General features: G+C 43.2%; 2 protein-coding genes across 2 annotated transcripts; both read left to right on the top strand.

Moving 5' to 3' along the window:
• The first annotated feature begins 2,246 nt into the window (after positions 1 to 2,246).
• On the top strand, positions 2,247 to 3,021 carry LOC107394066 (protamine-like protein). The gene has a single exon (XM_015972813.3). The coding sequence runs from the start codon at positions 2,303 to 2,305 to the stop codon at positions 2,801 to 2,803; it is 501 nt and encodes a 166-aa protein (XP_015828299.1). The 5' UTR covers positions 2,247 to 2,302; the 3' UTR covers positions 2,804 to 3,021.
• A 13,344-nt stretch (positions 3,022 to 16,365) lies between these two features.
• Positions 16,366 to 19,132, top strand: mpeg1.1 (macrophage expressed 1, tandem duplicate 1). Its single transcript, XM_015972812.3, has 2 exons — positions 16,366 to 16,855; positions 17,045 to 19,132. The coding sequence occupies exons 1-2, from the start codon at positions 16,403 to 16,405 to the stop codon at positions 18,695 to 18,697; spliced, it is 2,106 nt and encodes a 701-aa protein (XP_015828298.1). The 5' UTR covers positions 16,366 to 16,402; the 3' UTR covers positions 18,698 to 19,132.
• Positions 19,133 to 19,692: the final 560 nt, after the last annotated feature.

The following is a 19,692-nucleotide window of genomic DNA, read 5'->3' as shown; positions in this document are numbered from 1 at the left end:
GTAGAATTTAACAGTAAATCATTACACATTCATGTTTTTGAAGGTAAACACACATTTGGGACTTCCTGTGGCTGCTGAAAAAGCATTTACCTAAGAGATGACCACTAACAGGCCAAAAACAGAACTGCAGTTCCACCAGAACCAAGCTTCCTGTTAGCAAAGTTTTATGTATTTTTATCTCTACATGCAGCTAGAGGAGGTGCTATCAGCACACTACAGAAGGCAGCGCTGTGTTTGTCAGTCTACCACACACACACACACACGCACACGCGCACACGCACACGCACACACACACACACACACACACGTGCTCTTTTTCTTACCGTAATAAACAAAAAAATGTACAGGATAAAGCAGGAACATCTGTGTGTGTGTGTGTGTGTGTGCGTGTGTGTGTGTGTGTGTGTGTGTGTGTGTGTGTGTGTGTGTGTGTGTGTGGCTATTTTAAGCACATGTAAAAAAACAACAACATAAAAGCTTTGTTGTCATTTCTGAATGATTGTCTGTCAATAAAGAAATATTGAAAACAAGGGAGTAGCAAAAAAAAACTTTTTCTGTAGTAAAAAAATTGGAAGATCAGAATTGAAACAAAATTTGCACATAACACCTCAATTACAAATGTAGAAAATTACATTTTTGAAACCTGGAATAGTAAAATAAACATTTTTTTTAGTTTAAGTTGGATTTTTACGGCTGAAATTTAAGTGCCAAAAAAAAAAAGGAAGAAAGAAATCCAAATGACTACAATCATTTCATTTGCATAAAACCGATTTGAGCTGTGCAGTGGTTAGAGCTGTTGCCTTGCAGCAAGAAGGTCCTGGGTTCGCTTCCCAGCCTGGGATCTTTCTGCATGGAGTTTGCATGTTCTCCTTGTGCATGCGGGGGTTCTCTCCGGGTACTCCGGCTTCCTCCCACAGTCCAAAAACATGACTGTTAGGTTGGTTGGTCTGTCTAAATTGTCCTTAGGTGTGTGTGTGTGTGTGTGTGTGTGTGTGTGAGTGCGTGTGTGCATGATTGTTTTTCCTGTCTGTCTCTGTGTTGCCCTGCGATGGACTGGCTCTCTGTCCAGGGTGTACCCCGCCTGATTGCCCGTTGACCGCTGGAGATGGGCACCAGCGACCCTACGTGGACAAGCGGGTTCAGACGATGGATGGAAAATATATTTTTTCTTAATTACATCACTGATTTCTTTCTTCTTTTTTTTTGCTGTGCTGAGATAAATTAAGCTAAATAAAATTCTGATTTGCATTAAATTTAAATTTTCATGCCAAATACAGATTAAGAATAAAGTTCAGAAGTCCTGACGGTGTTATGTATTTCACAGATAAGGACATGAAGTTGCACACAGATGCTTAAAAGAGAAACAAATAACAATACATATCTAATAATTAAATACATATATATTAAAAAAAACAAGAAATTATCCTTAAATTATGTTTCCACCCACCCTTCCTCTCAGACTGATAACTCTAATTCTGGCTGACATCCATTTCTCCACTTTTCAGAGACAGTTTATTTGAGACTTTTTTTATCACCACATTAAATTATGTTATGTTAAATATGTTCACAGCCAGTGACCTGCATTTTACACCATCCTGTCACTTATTACCTTATTATCTTTTGCCATGAACTTCAAATTCAATTTTAAAATTCAATGTTGTTGTAACATGTATTTTTCCAATAAATAATATTAATAAAATAAATGTCATGAATATCATTTTTTTCCACTAATATCATTAAAAATTTGGGTTCTGAAGAAGTGCTATAATGATCTCAGCTCTGCATGAAGGTGTTTGTGTTTCTTTGCTTAGCTTCCAGGAGAATTTTCAGGCAAATATGAATAAAAAGTAAAAAAATTTGAAGTCAGTACTACAAAAACTTTATGTTCTTTCAGCTGATTTAAACACAACCCCCTGCTCTTTATTATTTAGCTTTAATAACCTTGTAAAGTGTCCAAAAGACAAATGTTAAATGACATTTGACAACAACCTGCTGGCAAATAGGTCTTAAAACAGTCATACATTTGATCCGAACGTTCCTAAAAGTTATCATAGATGAAGCTAGGTTGGTGTGGGATTTTTTAAGGGTGTTTTTATTTGATTGTTTAATCTTTAACTTTGAATTATGGCAGAATAACACTACTAAAGAAAACACAATCTTTATCTTGTCTGAGAAGGTGGAGAAGATCCCCTCAGCTGTCGTGGGAGTTGCCTCTATACGGTTCTCATGGGGGTGTTTTTAAAGCCCACCGGTCCAGAGGACCAACAGACATCCCTGACCTTCACTGACCTGACTCATCACCATGTCGTCGCCTGTGATCGCTTTATCTTTGGCATCTCCTGCCAAGTCTCCCAAAAAGAGAAAGCCTAAGAAGACGGGCCCTGCGCTGTCGTCTCGGATCCTGAAGGCTGTGGCTGCATCCTCTCAGCGTGGCGGCGTGTCCCTGGTGGCCCTGAAGAAGGCTCTGAAAGCAGGGGGATACGATGTGGTGAAAAACAAAACCAGAATCCGGGTTGCCATCAAGCGTCTGCTGGCTAAGAAGTCTCTGGTCAAGGCTAAAGGCTCCTACAAGCTGAACAAAAAAAGCCCTAAACCTCGAAAGAGGAAGGTGGTGAAGAAGAAGAAGAAGCCAAAGGCAAAAAAGGCAAAGAAAGCCAAGAAAGCAGCTGGAGGAGCCAAGAAGTCACCAAAGAAGAAGAAGGCAAAGAGGCCAAAGAAAGCAAAGAGACCTGCAGCCAAAAAGCCCAGGAAGAGTCCCAAGAAGGCTCGGTCCACCAGGACCAGAGCTGCTGCCAAGAAGTGAAGGCTGCTCTTCTAAAGGCAACCCAGAAGCCTTTCTTCAGCCTCTCCCTCTGTGTGGACTCGGATGCTCTTAAATCAACTTTGCTTTTATTATTTAATTTTTCTACCTTTGAGGTTTTAACCTCCAGCCGTTCATTCTTTGCCCCTCTCCCTGTTTGTGGTGATCTGTCTGACTCAAATGCATTGATGGAAATGAAAATAAAATTATTTTATTAAGAACATGATTTGGCGTTTTTAATTGCTCAAAAAGATGTGGAGAATATTATTCAAAAAGGAGACAAGATAAACATTTGTATTTATATGTTTATGTTAAATAAACTTCAGATCCTGCCTAACAGATCAAAACTATTATAAACTATTGGATTGTTTTTTTTAAAGAGCAAGTCACCCCCAAATCAACATTTTTTTCTCTGATAAACTATATAAATGTGTGTGTAATCGTGCTGCAGACACATGCGGCCAATAGTTTTGCACTTTAGTGCATTTTAGTTCAAGTTTAAATTTTCTGCCTAAAACGGTCAGTGTTGTGCCGTTGTCAGGTAAAAACTCTGCTCTGCATTTGGATTTAAATCTGCCATCGCTATTGGCTGAGAGGTACCCTAGAACGTTAGCTGGTACCATATGATGTCACAATGTTGTTGTGAGCCTGTGTGTGTGTGTATTTGTTAGCGCTTCCGCCCTCTCGGTCTGCTAGGCAACAGCATTTGTTGCATTTTTCAATCAGGACGAGGGAGTGGTGTAATACTCTGGCAGGGGGTGACTTGCTCTTTAATATTCATAACCAGTCTGCAAGGTTGTTGGCAAGAATCATCCGGGTAAATGCCAGGAATCAAAATTCCTGCAGATGGTTGTTTTGCATCATATCATATCTACATTCAGCCAGTCAAAGCATGAAGAAGCTGTGATACTCTGGTTTGATCTTATCTTAAAAACAGAATTAAATCTTTTTCATCTCTGTGGTTAAAGGGACGGGTTACTACTGTTAAAGAGCAGATGGCCATGCTTCTCCAATTTTCTGCTATATTGTTTGATTTGATGTGTGTGTGTGTGTGTGTGTGTGTGTGTGTGTGTGTGTGTGTGTGTGTGTGTGTGTGTGTGTGTGGCCATCATATAGTTTGATGTCGCCCTCTGCTGGTGGGATTTGGTAAAGAGACAAAGCCAGTAGTTTTAAGTCACTCCTCCTGCCTCAGTCATTACCCACAAGCTTCTTGTGCCACTATTATTACATTTAAAGAGCAAGTCACCCCCTACCAGAGTCTAACTCCACTCCCACTTCATGTTTGAAAAATGCAACAAATGCTGTTGCCTGGCAGACCAAGAGGGCGGAGCCGCTAACAAACACACACACACACAGGCTGACATCATAATGTACCAGTTAACATCATAGCATACCTCTTAGCCAATAGCGGTGGCAGATTTAAATTCAAATACAGTGCATAGTTTTTACCTGACAACGGCACAACACTGACAGTTTTAGGCAGAATATTTAAAATTTATCTAAGATGCACTGAAGTGCCAAATTATTGACTACACGTGTCTGCAGCACGATTAGACACTTGTTTATTAAGTTTATCAGCAAAAAAAAGTTGATTTGGGGTGACTTGCTCTTTAAGTAGAAACGTGCACAGGCCACTCTAAAATGAAATAGTGAAATCATTGTTTTTAAATATTTTAACAGAGCTTCACTAAAATCAAAGGCTGATTTATAGTTTTTTGCATTAATTCTGCATTTCTAATTGTCTATTGCTTTCGTCTATTTCTGGGGTTTAGAAACAACAACACTCAGCTAAAGCAGAACTTTGATTCATCACATTTAAATATAGGAAGATGCATAATAAGGGACTTACATAATGACACACTTATCGTTGTTTCCCTAGTTTATTCCTAACCCATGTTGGAAACCATAGAGAACTGATGCAGATGACCTAATAAGCACAGAGGTGAACGCTGTCACAGCGTTCCCAGTGGTAGACGCTCATGTGATTGTTTTTGTACATGTGAAAAAACCCACTTCCTGTTAACATGAAAATTGTTTGCATACCTCCTTTCTGTTCCTCATTTAATGCGGAAGCCTGTAAATAAAAACCTCTGATCCTGATCTTTGGCTGTTAGGTGAAGGTGTAGATCCTCTTTTATGTATAAATGTTCTCATGTCTCGCCTGAAATCTAGGCTTGCTTTTTAATGCAAGTTTAATTAAACATTTAGTTCTTTTCGGTGTTTGACAAATAAAAAGAATGCATCTGTAATCATGTGGGCAACGTGATTGCAATTTTTATTTTGCTTGTTTTCATGTGAATTATTTTAGGAAGGTCCTTATGACTTCTGCTTTTTCCCCTCCAAGCTCGCTGCACGCAACAAGATTCAAACCTTTAAATCGCTTCAACAGCATGCACTAAGAAAATGAGTGTCTGGGAGGAATTTGTGATACTTAGCTTTAATAACAGAGTTTAAATTTCAATTATATCAGCATTCTAGTTTTTAGTAAAATGCACATGTTCTTACACAATATTAGTGCATTTAATGGGATGCCCCAGGTATCTATCCTTGGGATACTGCTGTTCATCACATAAACACTTAATTTCATAATGTCTCCAAAACAGCTTTTCACAGACAATATGGTGATACTGCTCACCTTCCTTGTAAGATTGGCTAGAATGCTCTTTTAATCATGCATAATCTAGCCTGTATGTTTTCAAAGAGCACTGGATCAACAACAGTGATTCTCACACCTATTTTGCTCTACTCACTTTGGCTAAATTGCCATTTTTATCAGTTGGTAGTCTGAATTGCTGACATAAATGTATTCATAGTACAGTTCTTGGTCTGCATTAGTCACGTTTGCAGAAACACTCATGAAGGTATGAAATTTGTTTTTGAAATGTATTTCCACTGTTTTCGACCGGGAAAGGGTGGCTTGCCACCTCCGGGTCGGGGGAGAGGTCCTACCTCAAGTGGAGGAGTTTAAGTATCTCGGGGTCTTGTTCACGAGTGAGGGTAGGAGGGATCAGGAGATCGACAGCTGTATTGGTCCGGCGTCTGCAGTGATGCGGACGCTGAGCCGATCTGTCGTGGTGAAGAGGGAGCTGAGCCAGAAAGCCAGGCTCTCGATTTACCGGTCGATCTACGTCCCAATCCTCACCTATGGTCATGAGCTTTGGGTAATGACCGAAAGAACGAGATCGCGGATACAAGCGGCCAAAATGAGTTTCCTCCGTAGGGTGGCCGGGCTCAGCCTTAGAGGTAGGGTGAGGAGCTCGGACATTCGGGAGGGACTCGGAGTAGAACTGCTGCTCCTCCGGATCGAAAGGAGTCAGTTGAGGTGGTTTGGGCATCTGGTCAGAATGCCTCCTGGACGCCTCCCTGGGGAGGTGTTTCGGGCATGTCCTGCCGGCAGGGGGACCCCGGGTCGACCCAGGACACGTTGGAGAGGTTACATCTCCAATCTGGTCCAGGAACGCCTTGGGGTCCTGATGGAGGAGCTGGTGGAGAAGGCCGGGGAGAGGACGGTCTGGAGCTCCCTAGTTGGGATGCTGCCCCCGCGACCCGGACCCGGATAAGCGGAGGAAGACAGCGACGATTTCCACTCTCTGTCCCCTTGACCTGTACTTAGGAAAATCAGCATTCAGGCACGCTGCTCTCTCTACATGAAAAGAATTGGAAAAATTAAATTCTATGGAAGTTTTTTGACTTGGCTGGAGGTGATTTCACTAAATCATATTACCCCCTCTTGTCCCTTCGGTGTTTTAAAGGTCAACTTTGTTCAAATTTTTTATACAACTGCAGTAGTCTCTAGGAAAAACACATTGTAAATCATTCTCTTGGGGAAAAAAAAGCTCTGGTGCACCTGTTTGAGGACTGTAGGAGTGGTAAATGTAGTGCTTTAAAGCTTAATATATTACCTTTACTTATGACCAATACGCTGTGAAACTCTATATAAATATAGAATATCAACCTGCTGGGCCTTTGGATGTTTAATCATACGATTCTAGGATTTTTTGTTTATTCAGGGATTGTGGAACACTTCGTGTTGATTCAAGAAGAGAGTCAGGTTTATAAAAAGTAAGAATTTATTATCGAAACGATTAAAAACATGACAAGTTAACTAATATTACTGTGGATGGATGGATCTAGGTCAGGGGTGTCAAACTCATTTTAGCTCAGGGGCCACATTGAGGGAAATCTAGTACCAAGTGGGCCGGACCGGTAAAAAAAAAAAAAAACTTCGGATTGTTTTCTTTGTTTTAATACAATCAGTATAAGACAAGGCTGGAGCCTGACAGTGTAGTACAAGTACAACGCCTGAAGTGTACTTGAAAATTTGAAAAATAAAAAATAAATAATAATCTACAAATTAAAAAAAAACATTCCTTAGTGATTCAGAGCTTACAGATCACATGGCAAGACCAGTTTCATGCAGCACTTAAAATATACCGTAAATCCTCTAATACAGGCCTGGGCCTGTATTTGACTCAAGCTCATCAAGCTCCAGGCCTTTATTGGAAAGAGGGTCAGTATTAGAGGCAGGCCTCTATTTCTATTTGAGCAAAATGAACTAATGGTTCGCTGGAGTTTTTGACAATTAAAATTGCGCCCACATTTTCAAAGTTAAACACATTTCTTTTAACAACGGTAGTTTCTGCTTCAGCCATCTCCCCCCTCCCCCTGCGCAGCAGCCCCAAACTCACTGATGCGCCTGCAGCCTCTCGGAGTTCCTGCTGCTCTAAACATTAAAATAATTATTTCATTTTCTGTTCCTCACTTCTGATTACCTTCAATGGTGTCTGTTTGTTGCAACCACCAGGTACAAAAACTAACTTGTTTTTATTTGACTATTTTTCTGTCCTGTCTGTTTATTATCTTCCTGCATCTCTTCTCAATCCTAAAGAAAAACTGCTACCTGGGTTCATATATATTCACCTTATGAGTTACCTTTGAACTGCAGTTCTAAAAGATCTACCGACCGCAAAAACAGCGGAGTGCTTGCTGCTTGGTGGCCGCGTGATCGGTGCGTCACCGGATGACAAGGTGATGCGCCCCGCTCCACAGCCAAACGCATCAGGCGCAAATAAAAGACAGAAAACATCAAAGGAAATGAACCGACATGAACGATCGCGTGTTAAATGTGGCGACACCTGATTGTTACTGTGGCCGTGCTCAGAAGGCAGATCTACCGACCGCAAAAACAGCGGAGTGCTCCGAGCTTGGCGGGCGCATCAGTGATCGGTGCGTCACTGGAGGACAAGGTGATGCGCGCAGCGCCCCGCTCCACAGCATGCAGCGAAACACATCAGGCGCAAATAAAAGACAGAAAACATTAAAGGAAATGAACTGACATGAACGATCGCGTGTTAAATTAGTTTTTGAGGTGGCGACACCTGATTGTTACTGTGGCCGTGCTCAGGAGGCAGATCTACCGACCGCGAAAACAGCGGAGCTCTCCCTGCTTGGCGGCCGCATCAGTGATCTGTGCGTCGGAGGACAAGTTGATGCGCCCCGCTCCACAGCAGCGATACACATCAGGCACAAATAAAAGACAGAAAACATTAAAGGAAATGAACCGACATGAACGATCGCGTGTCAGTACCTACGGTCTGGCACAGCGCGTTGCCCCGACCCCCCCCCCCCGAGCGCAGGAGCTTGTCACCTGCTGATAGCAGGCTGCTGTCTTTTCCGAGGGCTGCATCTTGCCGGTCATTATCACGTGACAGCGACTAGTCGACGACAGGCATAAAAAGTCACTATAGTGAAGTTGACTAGTTCATACACCCCCTACTGCTGCTCTCCAGAGTGTTCTGCAGCATAATCAGCACGTTCTCTTTGAACTTGATAGTGTAATGACCTGGCTGGGGTTGTAAGCCAGGTGCATTCTGGGTATTGTGTTATATGTGTTTCCTATCGTTCTGCTAGTTCCTATGTGCTGATTTGCGTGTTGTGTGAGTGTTATGTAAGCCACAGGGAAGGTGATGTGTGTTCTGTGGAGCGGGTTGAATTAGCATGGTTAACTGACACCGTGACTCTGTGTGGTAGGAGCGTGATAGAGAATCGTGTCTGTAGTGTTACAAAGCGTTGAAGAAAAAGCCTAATAAAGGTCTGCGTGAACCTCTACTGCCTCCTGCTGGTTGATTTGGGGACTATAACCCTGCCGCTGGAACGCTCATACTTGCTTGTTACCACATTCCACCTGGCCACAATAAGAGACCGGCCATTATTTACCTCCGCTGACTCCGACACCGGCCAAAATTGGAGACCCGGCCTTTAATTGAATACTGGCCTCTATTAGAGGATTAATGGTATTTGACTCATTTTATTTTACATATTTTAGCTTTCACCAGCACATCAATATCAGAAGTCACATCCTGAGTGGCGGCCAACTTCAGGATGTGATTCAAGTTCTTGTGTGAGCCTTGAGCAGCTTTGTTTTATTTATACTCATTACAGAGAAAACTTACTAACAATGATACGTTTATTTTCACTCTACATTGTAAAGTATGAAAATAAAGTTTACACAACCATCTCGCGGGCCGGATTGAATCCGCTTGCGGGCCGGATCCGGCCTGCGGGCCGCATATTTGACACCCCTGATCTAGGTGGATGGAATGTGATGTATGGTGCCTACGTGTGAATATGATGTTATCAGAACTTTCGTATCTAGAAGAACTGAGTTCTGCGTGTAAAAAGGAAAGAATTTGGTTTGCGTTAAGCTATGAAGTTGATTCTTATCAAAAAAGCATCAGACATTATCTGTGTGTCTACCTCACCCTTTGGAAGACCCTCTTCGTGGATCCGAAGGTCAGAGAGGTCGGATGACATCTGGCACCGAGGGCTGTAGAATACCCGCAGCACCGACTCTCCAGTCCAGAGATGTTTTCCGGGTCACAACAGATGGATGGAACCGTTGCGTCTAGAAGGACTCTTAGGGAGATGGAACAATATCAGCTTTGTTCTGCAGGAACCATTTGCTGTGTCAGCGGAAGGCAGCTTTTAGCAGGGTTTTGGCAGCTTGCCAAAAATGCACAGGGTTAAAGAGTTTTCGCTACAGACGGCCGTTCCGTAGCGTTCTCTAGAACCGAATGCTGAATGATGGAAAGCTGGAATGCGACTGCTGAATCACCAGAGTGATTCTGTTTTAATATTCTCATGTTATGAATTCTTGTCCAACCGGAGCGTGCCATGTTAAGGGATATTACCAAGAAAACCTCAGAACATCACACCTTCTTGAGATGCCGGATGCTCTGATTTGGGGTAAAGAAATATCTGTGTGTCATGAGTTCAACTTAACTTTAACTTGTCCTTGTGTCTGAGTGCAGGTGATGTCATATCAAACATTACTGATTACCATATATATAAATCATTCAATGTAATAATTCATTTCATTTCAACTTTCAGTAGTTCAAGCACAGATCAATCAAAACATTATTTTTATCCAACTAACATTTGTTAATTTCATTTCATGAATGATCAACTCATATAAGCTGAAGCAGTCCTCCTATTATAGAGAGTGGGCACTCCTGTGGTGTTATCAAAGAAGGCTTTGTTTGGGAACACAGGCTGACATTGTGTTCCTCCTGAAATGTCAACAAGGTTGCAGTATCCTTCTGGGCTTGTAGGAGGATAGAGTGTAAAATCCACCTTGGAGAATGGAATTAGGTCTGCAGATGACCAGTGACATGTAGGTCAATCTGTAGGTGAAAATTGACAATTTCTGGGCGTTACAGGACACAGAATTCAGCTGAAGGAGCTTCAGACGACAGGATTAGGAGTCCAATCTGTCTGAGCGTTCCTTCTCTGTGGCCATCTCCAAGTTTCGATCCTTCACCACCTCCCTCACCCATGGTGTCCTGCAAGGTTCTGGGTTGGGGTCTCTACTTTTCCACCTATATCTGCTTCTTCTTCAGCACATCTTGAGCTCTTTTAAAGGAATCTCCTACCATCTTTACGCAGATGACATTCAACTGTACATCTCCTTTAAGCCCCATGAGATGTCTAAGCTGCAGCTGTTACAAACCTGCTTAAAACCTGGATGGCTGGGAACTTTCTACAGCTGAATGAAGATAAGACTGAGATCCTCATCTGTGCCCCAGACAAGCTGGTTCCCAAAGTCAGAGACTCTCTTGGTTAGCTTTCTTCTCACACCAGATTTTCCATCAGGAATCTTGGCATGACCTTTGACCCAGCTCTCACCCTGGATTCTGTCAGTTCTCTTGTTCGCTCTTCCTTCAACCATCTCAGGAACATTGCAAAGCTGAGTCCCATTCTGTCTCGCTCTGAACTTCTCCTCACGCTTAGACTACTGTAACTCTCTTTTCACGTGTCTGAGCAGAACCTCCCTGAACCGTCTACAGGTTGTCCAGAATGCCTGTGCTCGGCTTCTGACCAAGTCCTCCAAACACACCCACATCACCCCACTCCTCCCCTAGCTTCATTGGCTGCCAGTCAACTTCAGGGTTCAATTCAAGATCCTGGTTCTGGTCTATAGGGCCTTACCCCGGCTTTCCACGGGAGCCGTCAGCAGCACGTTACTGCAGCAGCACGTCATTGCTGCTGATAGGAACCGCTGTGGTCAACAGAACCTTTTCCACAGGAGCCGTCAGCAGCCGTAAGCAGCGCGAGTCAGCCGCGTCTCAGGAGCAGCATGTCGCGGCCTTTACGCGCCGGTTCTATTTTCTACGTGCGACGCCTCTGAAACGGGTCAAGTTCGACATTTTTAGGGAAGGAAAGACAGAAAATCGGACGCGGAAATGTAGAGAAGCTCCCGAGATTTTCAGAATAAAGAACGTACTGCCTTCCGGTTGCTTTACTTTTAAAAAAGGTTACTAACTGTGCGGCCCCGTGAGAAGTCATCACCTAGCTAGCGGTCTCCTTTGCTTTTCACGTCCGTATTGGCGATTATAAAACAGACAGAACATAAAACACAAACCATGTTGTAATTTTCTCCTGCTTGTTGTTGTGTTTACTGACGAAGTCACTCGTGTGACTTCGTGCTCGGTCGGTGACAGCTGCTCCCCTGCTGCTTCGCGTCTTGTGGGAAGGGCCAAGCAGCAGCTTACGCGAGCAAGACGTGCTGCTGACGGCTCCCGTGGAAACCCGGGGTTACATGGACAAGCACCATCTTACATTGGTGATCTTCTTAGTCCCTACACCCCCAGCAGGTCCCTGAGGTCCAGTGATCAAAGACTACTGGTTGTGCAGCACCAGGCTAAAGACCAAAGGTGACAGATCATTTGCTGCTGTGGCCCCCAGACTCTGGAACTCTCTCCTCCTGAGCCTGAGATCAGTGGACTCAGTGGTCTCCTTTAAAAGCAGCTGAAAACTCACTTGTTCAGGTTGGCTCTTGAGTGACCTTTGGTTGATTCTTCATCACTACCTTCTCCTCATTCAGCCTTTCCCGGGATCCACTGATTACCTCTTTCTTATTCATTTTTTCCCCTTTCCTCACATTTTTTATCACAATGTTTTACATCTCAATTTTTATATTTTCAAATCATTTTTATTTAAAATTTTTGTTCTTGTGAAGCGCCTCATGATTTTTTCCTTGAGAGGCACTTTTTAAATAATTGTTTCTTATTATCTCCTGATATTTGGACATCTCGCTGTCATGTTCTGCGTCCCCCTCATGTGTCTCCTTGTGTTCTCCAGCCCTTTCTAGGTTCCCCTTATGTGTCTCCTTGTGTTCCCCAGCCCACTCCAGGTTTTCCCCTAAGGTGTTCTCCTTAGGTTTCTGTGCCCCTTTAGGTCTCCAGCTCCCTCCAGGTTTCCCTCAGGTTCCCCCTTAGTGATTTCAGATTTAGTTATCCCATCCCTGTTAGTGTTTTACTTCTGGTGTCTAGTTTTCAGGTTTAGGACTTCACTTATCTTTAGTTCTCCGTAGATTAATTTTACCTTGTCAGTTTTCCCCACTTAGTTAATAAGTCTCACCTGATCCCTTCTGATCTCACTCCCCACACACCTGTCACCTGTTTCCCTGATTGTTTCCCTCTGTGTATATAACCCTGTCTGCGTCTCAATGTGTTGTTGGTCCATTGTTTTTGTGTCAGCGTTGTCCCGGTTCCCTCTCTTGGTCTCTATGGTATTTGTTTGCGCATTAGGATTTTTGGATTTTTGGTATTTGGCTACCTGCCCCTTTGGATTTTACTTTTGGACTATTATTCCCAATAAAGGATTTTGTGTTTTCTACAACTCCTGCCTTGTGTCATCCTGGTTCTGCATCTCGGGTCCGAACCTCCTCCTGGCTTACATCGTGACACTCGCCTCTGATGAATTAACAGCAACTTGACTCCACCACTGACTTATTTTCCTTTGCAACATTGATGTTTTATCTCCACAATAACACAAGCCTGGAGGAGTTCTGCTGTGTGGTGGAGTTGCTAACGTTGACGATTAGCTTCTCCTAGCCGAAAAAATTCTCTGCTGTTTCCTGGATGCTAAACAAACAACAGCCTTCCTCGTCGTGAGCCAAGATGGGTGAACAATAAAGTCCCATTAGGCTTCACACACTGGTGTAATTCATCTCCGGATTTGACCAACACGTTCTCACACCCAAAGCGTCGAAAAATGACGATGGGTGACCAGGCGTTTGTTTCCATTGCTTGTTTGCATTGGGAACCCCAGTGTGTTGGGAGGCAATGCACTATGCAAGAGTGTAATTTTCCAATTTCACTGAATTGTGACCTTTACCCTCTTACCCACACCCCCATCCTAACCTTAACCCTCTTGTGCATGTAAAACTTTTCTAGTTGTAACGCCCCCTTCAACACGGTTAATGGGAAGTTTAGAATGAGAAACTGGCTTAAGGTTAGGGTGTGGGTGAGGGGAAGGCTAAATGGCAAAAGGTTAGAGGTTAAATGTTGGTTAAATGTGCGTTTTACCGCTGCAGTCGGAAACCAGCGCTCTGGCACAGCGCTTCGCCTCCCGACGTGTTCGGACTCCCAATGCATCGGAAACAAACGCTTGGTCCCCATCATCATTTTTCGACAGTTCGGATGTGAGAATGTGTTTATTTGACCCGTCTCCGTGGGGAGCGATGAGCTGCAGCAGTGGCTGCGCTCGGGACCTATATGATGGTTGTTGTTAATTGACAGTGTGACATAGCTCTGTCAAGCTTTTCTGAACTGAGCAGTTTTCCATCTATTTTCTATCAGAAACTATTCCAGGAAATAGGGGTAGGAGACCATTTTCATGTTCAGCCTGCATGTGTCATGTCCTCGAGCCGAGGTGAGTGCTCCTCTTCCATCTAACCATCTCCGAGCTAATTTCCCATAGGTGAGGAGCAGAGGGGACTGCAGCTGCACAGAATTTCCAATCAGGAAGTCGGGTATAGAAGAAGGATGGAGACACCACACTACGCCGGATGATTGCTCCAGTTTAGGTAGCCCCAGCCACTTGTATCTGTTTGCTCATTTGTTCGCTTGACTCATTTTGGATTATTGGATTTTGAACTTGGACTGTCTTGGATCACGCTTTTTGGTTTACCCTCAAGACTCGTGTTTGTTTGCTTCTTCCAGGACAACTCCACACCCTTCTTCATCCTCGCTGCTAGAACTCCGGATCACCTGAACCACGTCCCATCCTCCTCCGTTGTTCCTGTCTGGACCCTCTCCGCTGCCTCACCCACCCCAGTTTGCCAATCCTTTACCGGCGCTCACCTTGGCCTCCACCTTCCTCGTTCACCACAGAACGCTATACGGACAAGAGCTGTACAGTGTTGTGGTTATTAGCCAACAAATAATTTGTAAGCTTTACTTACTCTTTGGAGTCATCAATAAAATTCGTAAATATGGAAATATTTAACGATTTATTATGTAATTAGGATATCCGTGGATATCCTCGGGGCACCACCCCTTTAATAGGGGAAAAATGAATCCAAACCTCTATCAATCTTACTAAAGTTCGTAAAATCCTTTTAACGAGCAGCGGTCCTATTCTATCCACACAGACAAATTCTCTTGAGACAAAACTTAATTGACAATAACATTTATTGACTAATATGATCACCTTAGCTCCTTCAAAGTATTAGCCATTCAATATCAACAACTGCTTTTTTAAAACAGACAACAAGCAATGAAACAATGGAATGATAATGTGGAGTAACAAACTAATCAGACTGGTGGGGTGAGATGGTAATGTGATCCAGCAGAGATAGCTGATTATCAAACTGGAGGGAATGTTGAAAACAAAATGGCGGATCCTTTGTTTGGCTGACCAAAGGAACTAACTGTGTGTGTGTGTGTGTGTGTGTGTGTGTGTGTGTGTGTGTGTGTGTGTGTGTGTGTGTGTGTGTGTGTGTGTTCAGCTTGTCTTCCCAAACACGCACAATCAGTGGGTGTGAGCAAACGTTCACAGTAAACTTAGTCAAAACACTTCAAATCGCTTCACAAAGATCAAAGAAAAAAACAACAGATCAGTCATGAAGGTAAATCACATCTCTAAACAGTATGTCAGCCTGGCCACAGCATAAACAAACTTAGATATTAAACAATGAAAGAAACGGCTTACTCTGAGATGATCCGTTGGCGTTTTTTTAGTACGGCGGAGAGAAACCGTTTGTTATTTTAAAGCGGTCACGTGGTCGACCGCTTTTTCGGACTATTAGAGAAGCGGGAGAGAAAGAGAGAGAGAAAAAGGAAAAAAAAATCTTGAATGAGCGAACAGAAGGTGTCCCTCTGTGCTCAGGCTGAGCGGATCAGATGGCGCTGGTCCGTTGATCAGCAGCTAGGCCTCGTGCACAGGCTGTCCGGAGCGGCATGAAGCAGAGGCGAAGGTCTCCTTACTCCAGGTGACTGGACGGGAAGAGCGATTTCAGCTCTGCGCCTCGGCTTTATAGAATCGTCCCGCGGGCGATCTCTGTAGCGGCTGGTCAGACTTGGCGTCGCTTGATGACATCATCAAGCTGCTGCCAGCTGTAGAGGATCATGGGACATGGAGTCCCTGCTGGCGCTGATATTGTCTACGCTTCAGTGCGTAGATGCACAGTCCTTTGGAGAAAATACTGCATAGTAATTTTCTCATGAGGGCAGGACCCCAACAACAGCTCATTCCCCACTGGACTTCCCAGTGCTACTTTTGTTCCTGTTTCTAAATAAAGAACTTTTCTTTAACTCACCCAGAATCGTTGAGTCGATTCTGCATGTCTTGGGTTAAACACCTTCCTCGAGTCATGACAGCATGAAAAACTCATAGTGACGGATTATTTTCAAAAATAATAAGTAAAATATGGTTTCACAGTGAACCATATCTAACAGTTATCTCAGAGTTTTACATGTTTTAATGTTGCATAGAAAAGAAATGACTTTTGTGTCAAGATGGTCTTGTAAATAAATCTCAGACCCTAGCAAGGACCGCTGTGTTAGTTTAAAGAAAAATCAAACATACATCAATCAAAAAGCTTTTTGGCAGAGCTAAATGAAGAGAAGAAAGTTAAATACAAGTAGAAGTTGTGTCTACCCCCACACTAAGAACACTGGATCAGAAACAAAAGTGAAAGTAAACTTTTGCCAACCCAAACAAGATTTTCCTGTTTGTCCTCACTCACACAAGAGGAGGCAGGACTTTACTTGAACTATATATTAAACCAGCCCAGTTGTGTTTTCTGACACAGTCACCATGAAGACAGTACTGGCTCTCCTGGCTGCTCTTTACACCCTTAGAACCTGCTCTTCAGCTCCTCTGAGCCGCCCGACCAACTGGCTCAGACAATGCCGTGCCTCCACCAACTTCTCCATCGCAGCAATGGAGGTGCTTCCAGGTGGAGGGTGGGACAATCTCCGAAACATGGACATGGGTCGAGTCATGAACCTCAGCTACTTCCAGTGCCAAACCACTGAAGATGGACTCTACCTCATCCCAGATGAGGTGTTTGTCATCCCTCAGAAGGAGACAGGAGTGGAGACCAACTCTGAGATCATCAGCTCCTGGCTGGAGCAGAAAAGCACCACAGCTCACTCTATAAATGCTGACATTTCCTTCTTGAAAGTGCTGAATGGAAAATTTTCTACTGAGAACACAAGAATGAAATCCCATCAGGTCAAAGATTCTTCAACTACAACCAGAGTTCAGGTTGGTTTGTGTTTCTTTTCCATTTTTTTTAAACATACAATCCAAAATGCTCATTATTACCTTAAAATCTTGTATGATTGTAAACAGGTTTGAGCAAAAGGATATATGTTTTAGTTACGTTTTTAAAAGGAGAGTAACATACAGTTAATGAGAAATATAATAATGATTGTATGATCCTTTCTTTAAAAGGTTCGGAACTTTATGTACACAGTGAAGGCCTACCCTGACTTCGTACTGGACTCACGCTTTGCTCAGCAAGTCAAAGACATCGCAGACGCAATAGAAAACAATCAGACGAGGAACGCTGACTATCTCGCAGAGAAGATGGTGCTGGACTATGGAACTCATGTCATCACTAGTGTTGATGCTGGGGCCTCTCTGGTGCAGGAAGACTACCTCCGCTCCTCGTACGTGTCTCAGAGTGCATCAGACAGTTCAACTGTTAAAGCACAGGCTGGGTTCAACTTTTTTGACAAACTCAAGTTTGATATCAGCAGTGAGAGCAGCCAACAGAGTACAGAACTTAAAACGTATCAGTCCAACATTATCTATTCACTCATTCAGAGTCATGGAGGTGTGCCTTTTTATCCTGGCATCACTTTACCAAAATGGCAGGAAAGTACCAGAAATAACTTGGTTGCTATTGACCGTTCAGGTTTCCCTCTCCACTATTTTATAAACAAAAACACTTTGACTGATCTACCAGAACCTACAGTGGGCAAAGTCGCAGTTCGAGTAAGCCAGGCCATAGAGCGGTACTACAAGATCAACACCCGCCCTGGGTGTGTAGACGTCGGCTCCAAGAACTTTAACTTTCAGGCAAACATTGATGACAGTTCCTGCGAGGGCCCGGCTACAAACCTTAGTTTTGGTGGGATCTACCAAACATGTAGCAAACTCAGCTCAGATGCAGGTCCACTTTGTGACAAACTGGCCCAGAAAAACCCAGACACTGGTGAATTCACTTGTCGTGGTCCTTACACCCCAACTTTACTGCGATCAGAGACGAGACAGGAGGGCTATTCTCAAAATGAATGCTACACAGATAGTCATTCATGCGGATTCTTGTGGTTAGATACTTGTTACACAACACACTGCCAGGATGTGTATCATGTTCGTTCTGCTCGTATCGACACCTACTGGTGCTCTCTGAATGGAAAAGCTCCTGATAACTCGGGTTATCGGTTTGGAGGCATCTACAGTCCGTCTCTCCGGAATCCCATCACCAACACCAAAAGTTGCCCTGCAAATTTTATTGCAGTCAAATTTCTATCAGATGGCCAGATGCTCTGCATGAGTAACGACTATGAGATGGGTACCAGATATGCCGTACCATTTGGAGGTCTCTTCAGTTGTGAAGCTGCTAACCCACTGGCAAGGAACCAACACATGTGTCCTCCCAAGTTCAGTCAGCACCTCGCCACAGTCAGTGATGGCTGTGAAATTCTTTACTGTGTTAAGTCTGGACTGTTCACAGGAGGCGAGCTGCTGCCAATCCGACTTCCTCCTTTTACCAAACCTCCTCTCATGAGCATGCAAGCTACCAACACGGTGATGGTGATGACCGAAGGAGATAAGAGCTGGGTCAGAGTGGGGCAGACAAAAGCATGGAAGCTTGCCAAGCCAGAGGAAATCAAGGTACTTGCTCAAAAGTTCAACCCAGAGCTAAATCAGATGACAAGTGGGGGAAAGGCAGGGGTAGCATTTGGAGTGATTGGTCTGATGGTTCTGGTGGTGATTGTGGTGTTCCTGGTTAGGAGGAAGAGGAGGGTGTCTAGATTTAGTGGCTATGAGGATTTAAGTGAACAGGCTGAGAGCAAGACTCAGCAGGATGAGCCTTAAGACAAAAAAAAACAGCAAGAGAGTAAAAAAGATCTGAATCATTTACGGGGTCACTTCTTTGTTCAGATCGGATAATGACTTTGCTTTTAAAACGCACAAAATTTACCTTATTGTATTTTTGTTTTTCGAGTTTCTGATCGTTACATCAAAAGTGATTCCTGCAGAACTGTTTACCTGTAGTCATCCACTGCTGCCCTCATGTGGTCAACATGCAAACTGCACTGTAGTTTATGTACTGGATTTGTGTATCTGTGTTTTATATTCCACGATTTTGACAAGTCTGGTTTTCAGGATAAAAAGAAGTCTTGCATAAAAAAAATATATATAATTCTTCATATTCTTAACTTGCATAAAAATGTGATTTAAAAAAATATCATGCTAATATGAATTAGAAAAAAAACTGACATGCACTGGTCAATAAATTCTAAACATGAATGCTGTTGTGGAGTTTTTCTTCCAACTTCAGAGACAAAATGAAAAGATCAGCAAAGAATAAACTAATAAACAAGAACCCTAATGAGGACATAAAATAAGGGGAAAATGGACACAGTTCAAGTTGAAATAATAGAGGTGAAGTAAGACCAAAACTAGAAATCTGGCTCAGTTTCTATGTATTTGAGTCAAACATTCTATAATAAAAAATACATTTTCTACACATCAGCTGGTGCTTCACAAACACTTGGCTGTCAACCTTTCAACCCGCCCACCTTCAGAGTCAGTTCCTCATCTACTGGGCAATGATGTCAATGATTCTGATTCTGTGGGTATCCTGAGTGCTGGAAGGAAGTGGAAACTCAAACTTCATACATGCGATGAGACTGCTATTTCCTTTTATCTAAGAAAAACATCATCTTTGTTCCCTTCTGAAAGAAGAAACTGATGACACATATCAGTTATATTGAACAAAGGGGGTTAGATCTTTCAAACCCTCATTTTTACGAACCCACATCTCTTTACCCCTAAACTTCCACCAGAAAAAATTTTAATTTTAGATC

Source organism: Nothobranchius furzeri, chromosome 17, assembly GCF_043380555.1.
Source record: "Nothobranchius furzeri strain GRZ-AD chromosome 17, NfurGRZ-RIMD1, whole genome shotgun sequence".
NCBI lineage: Eukaryota > Metazoa > Chordata > Actinopteri > Cyprinodontiformes > Nothobranchiidae > Nothobranchius > Nothobranchius furzeri.
The sequence above is the reverse complement of the archived record's forward strand: the minus strand, read 5'-3'. Positions and strand labels throughout refer to the sequence as shown.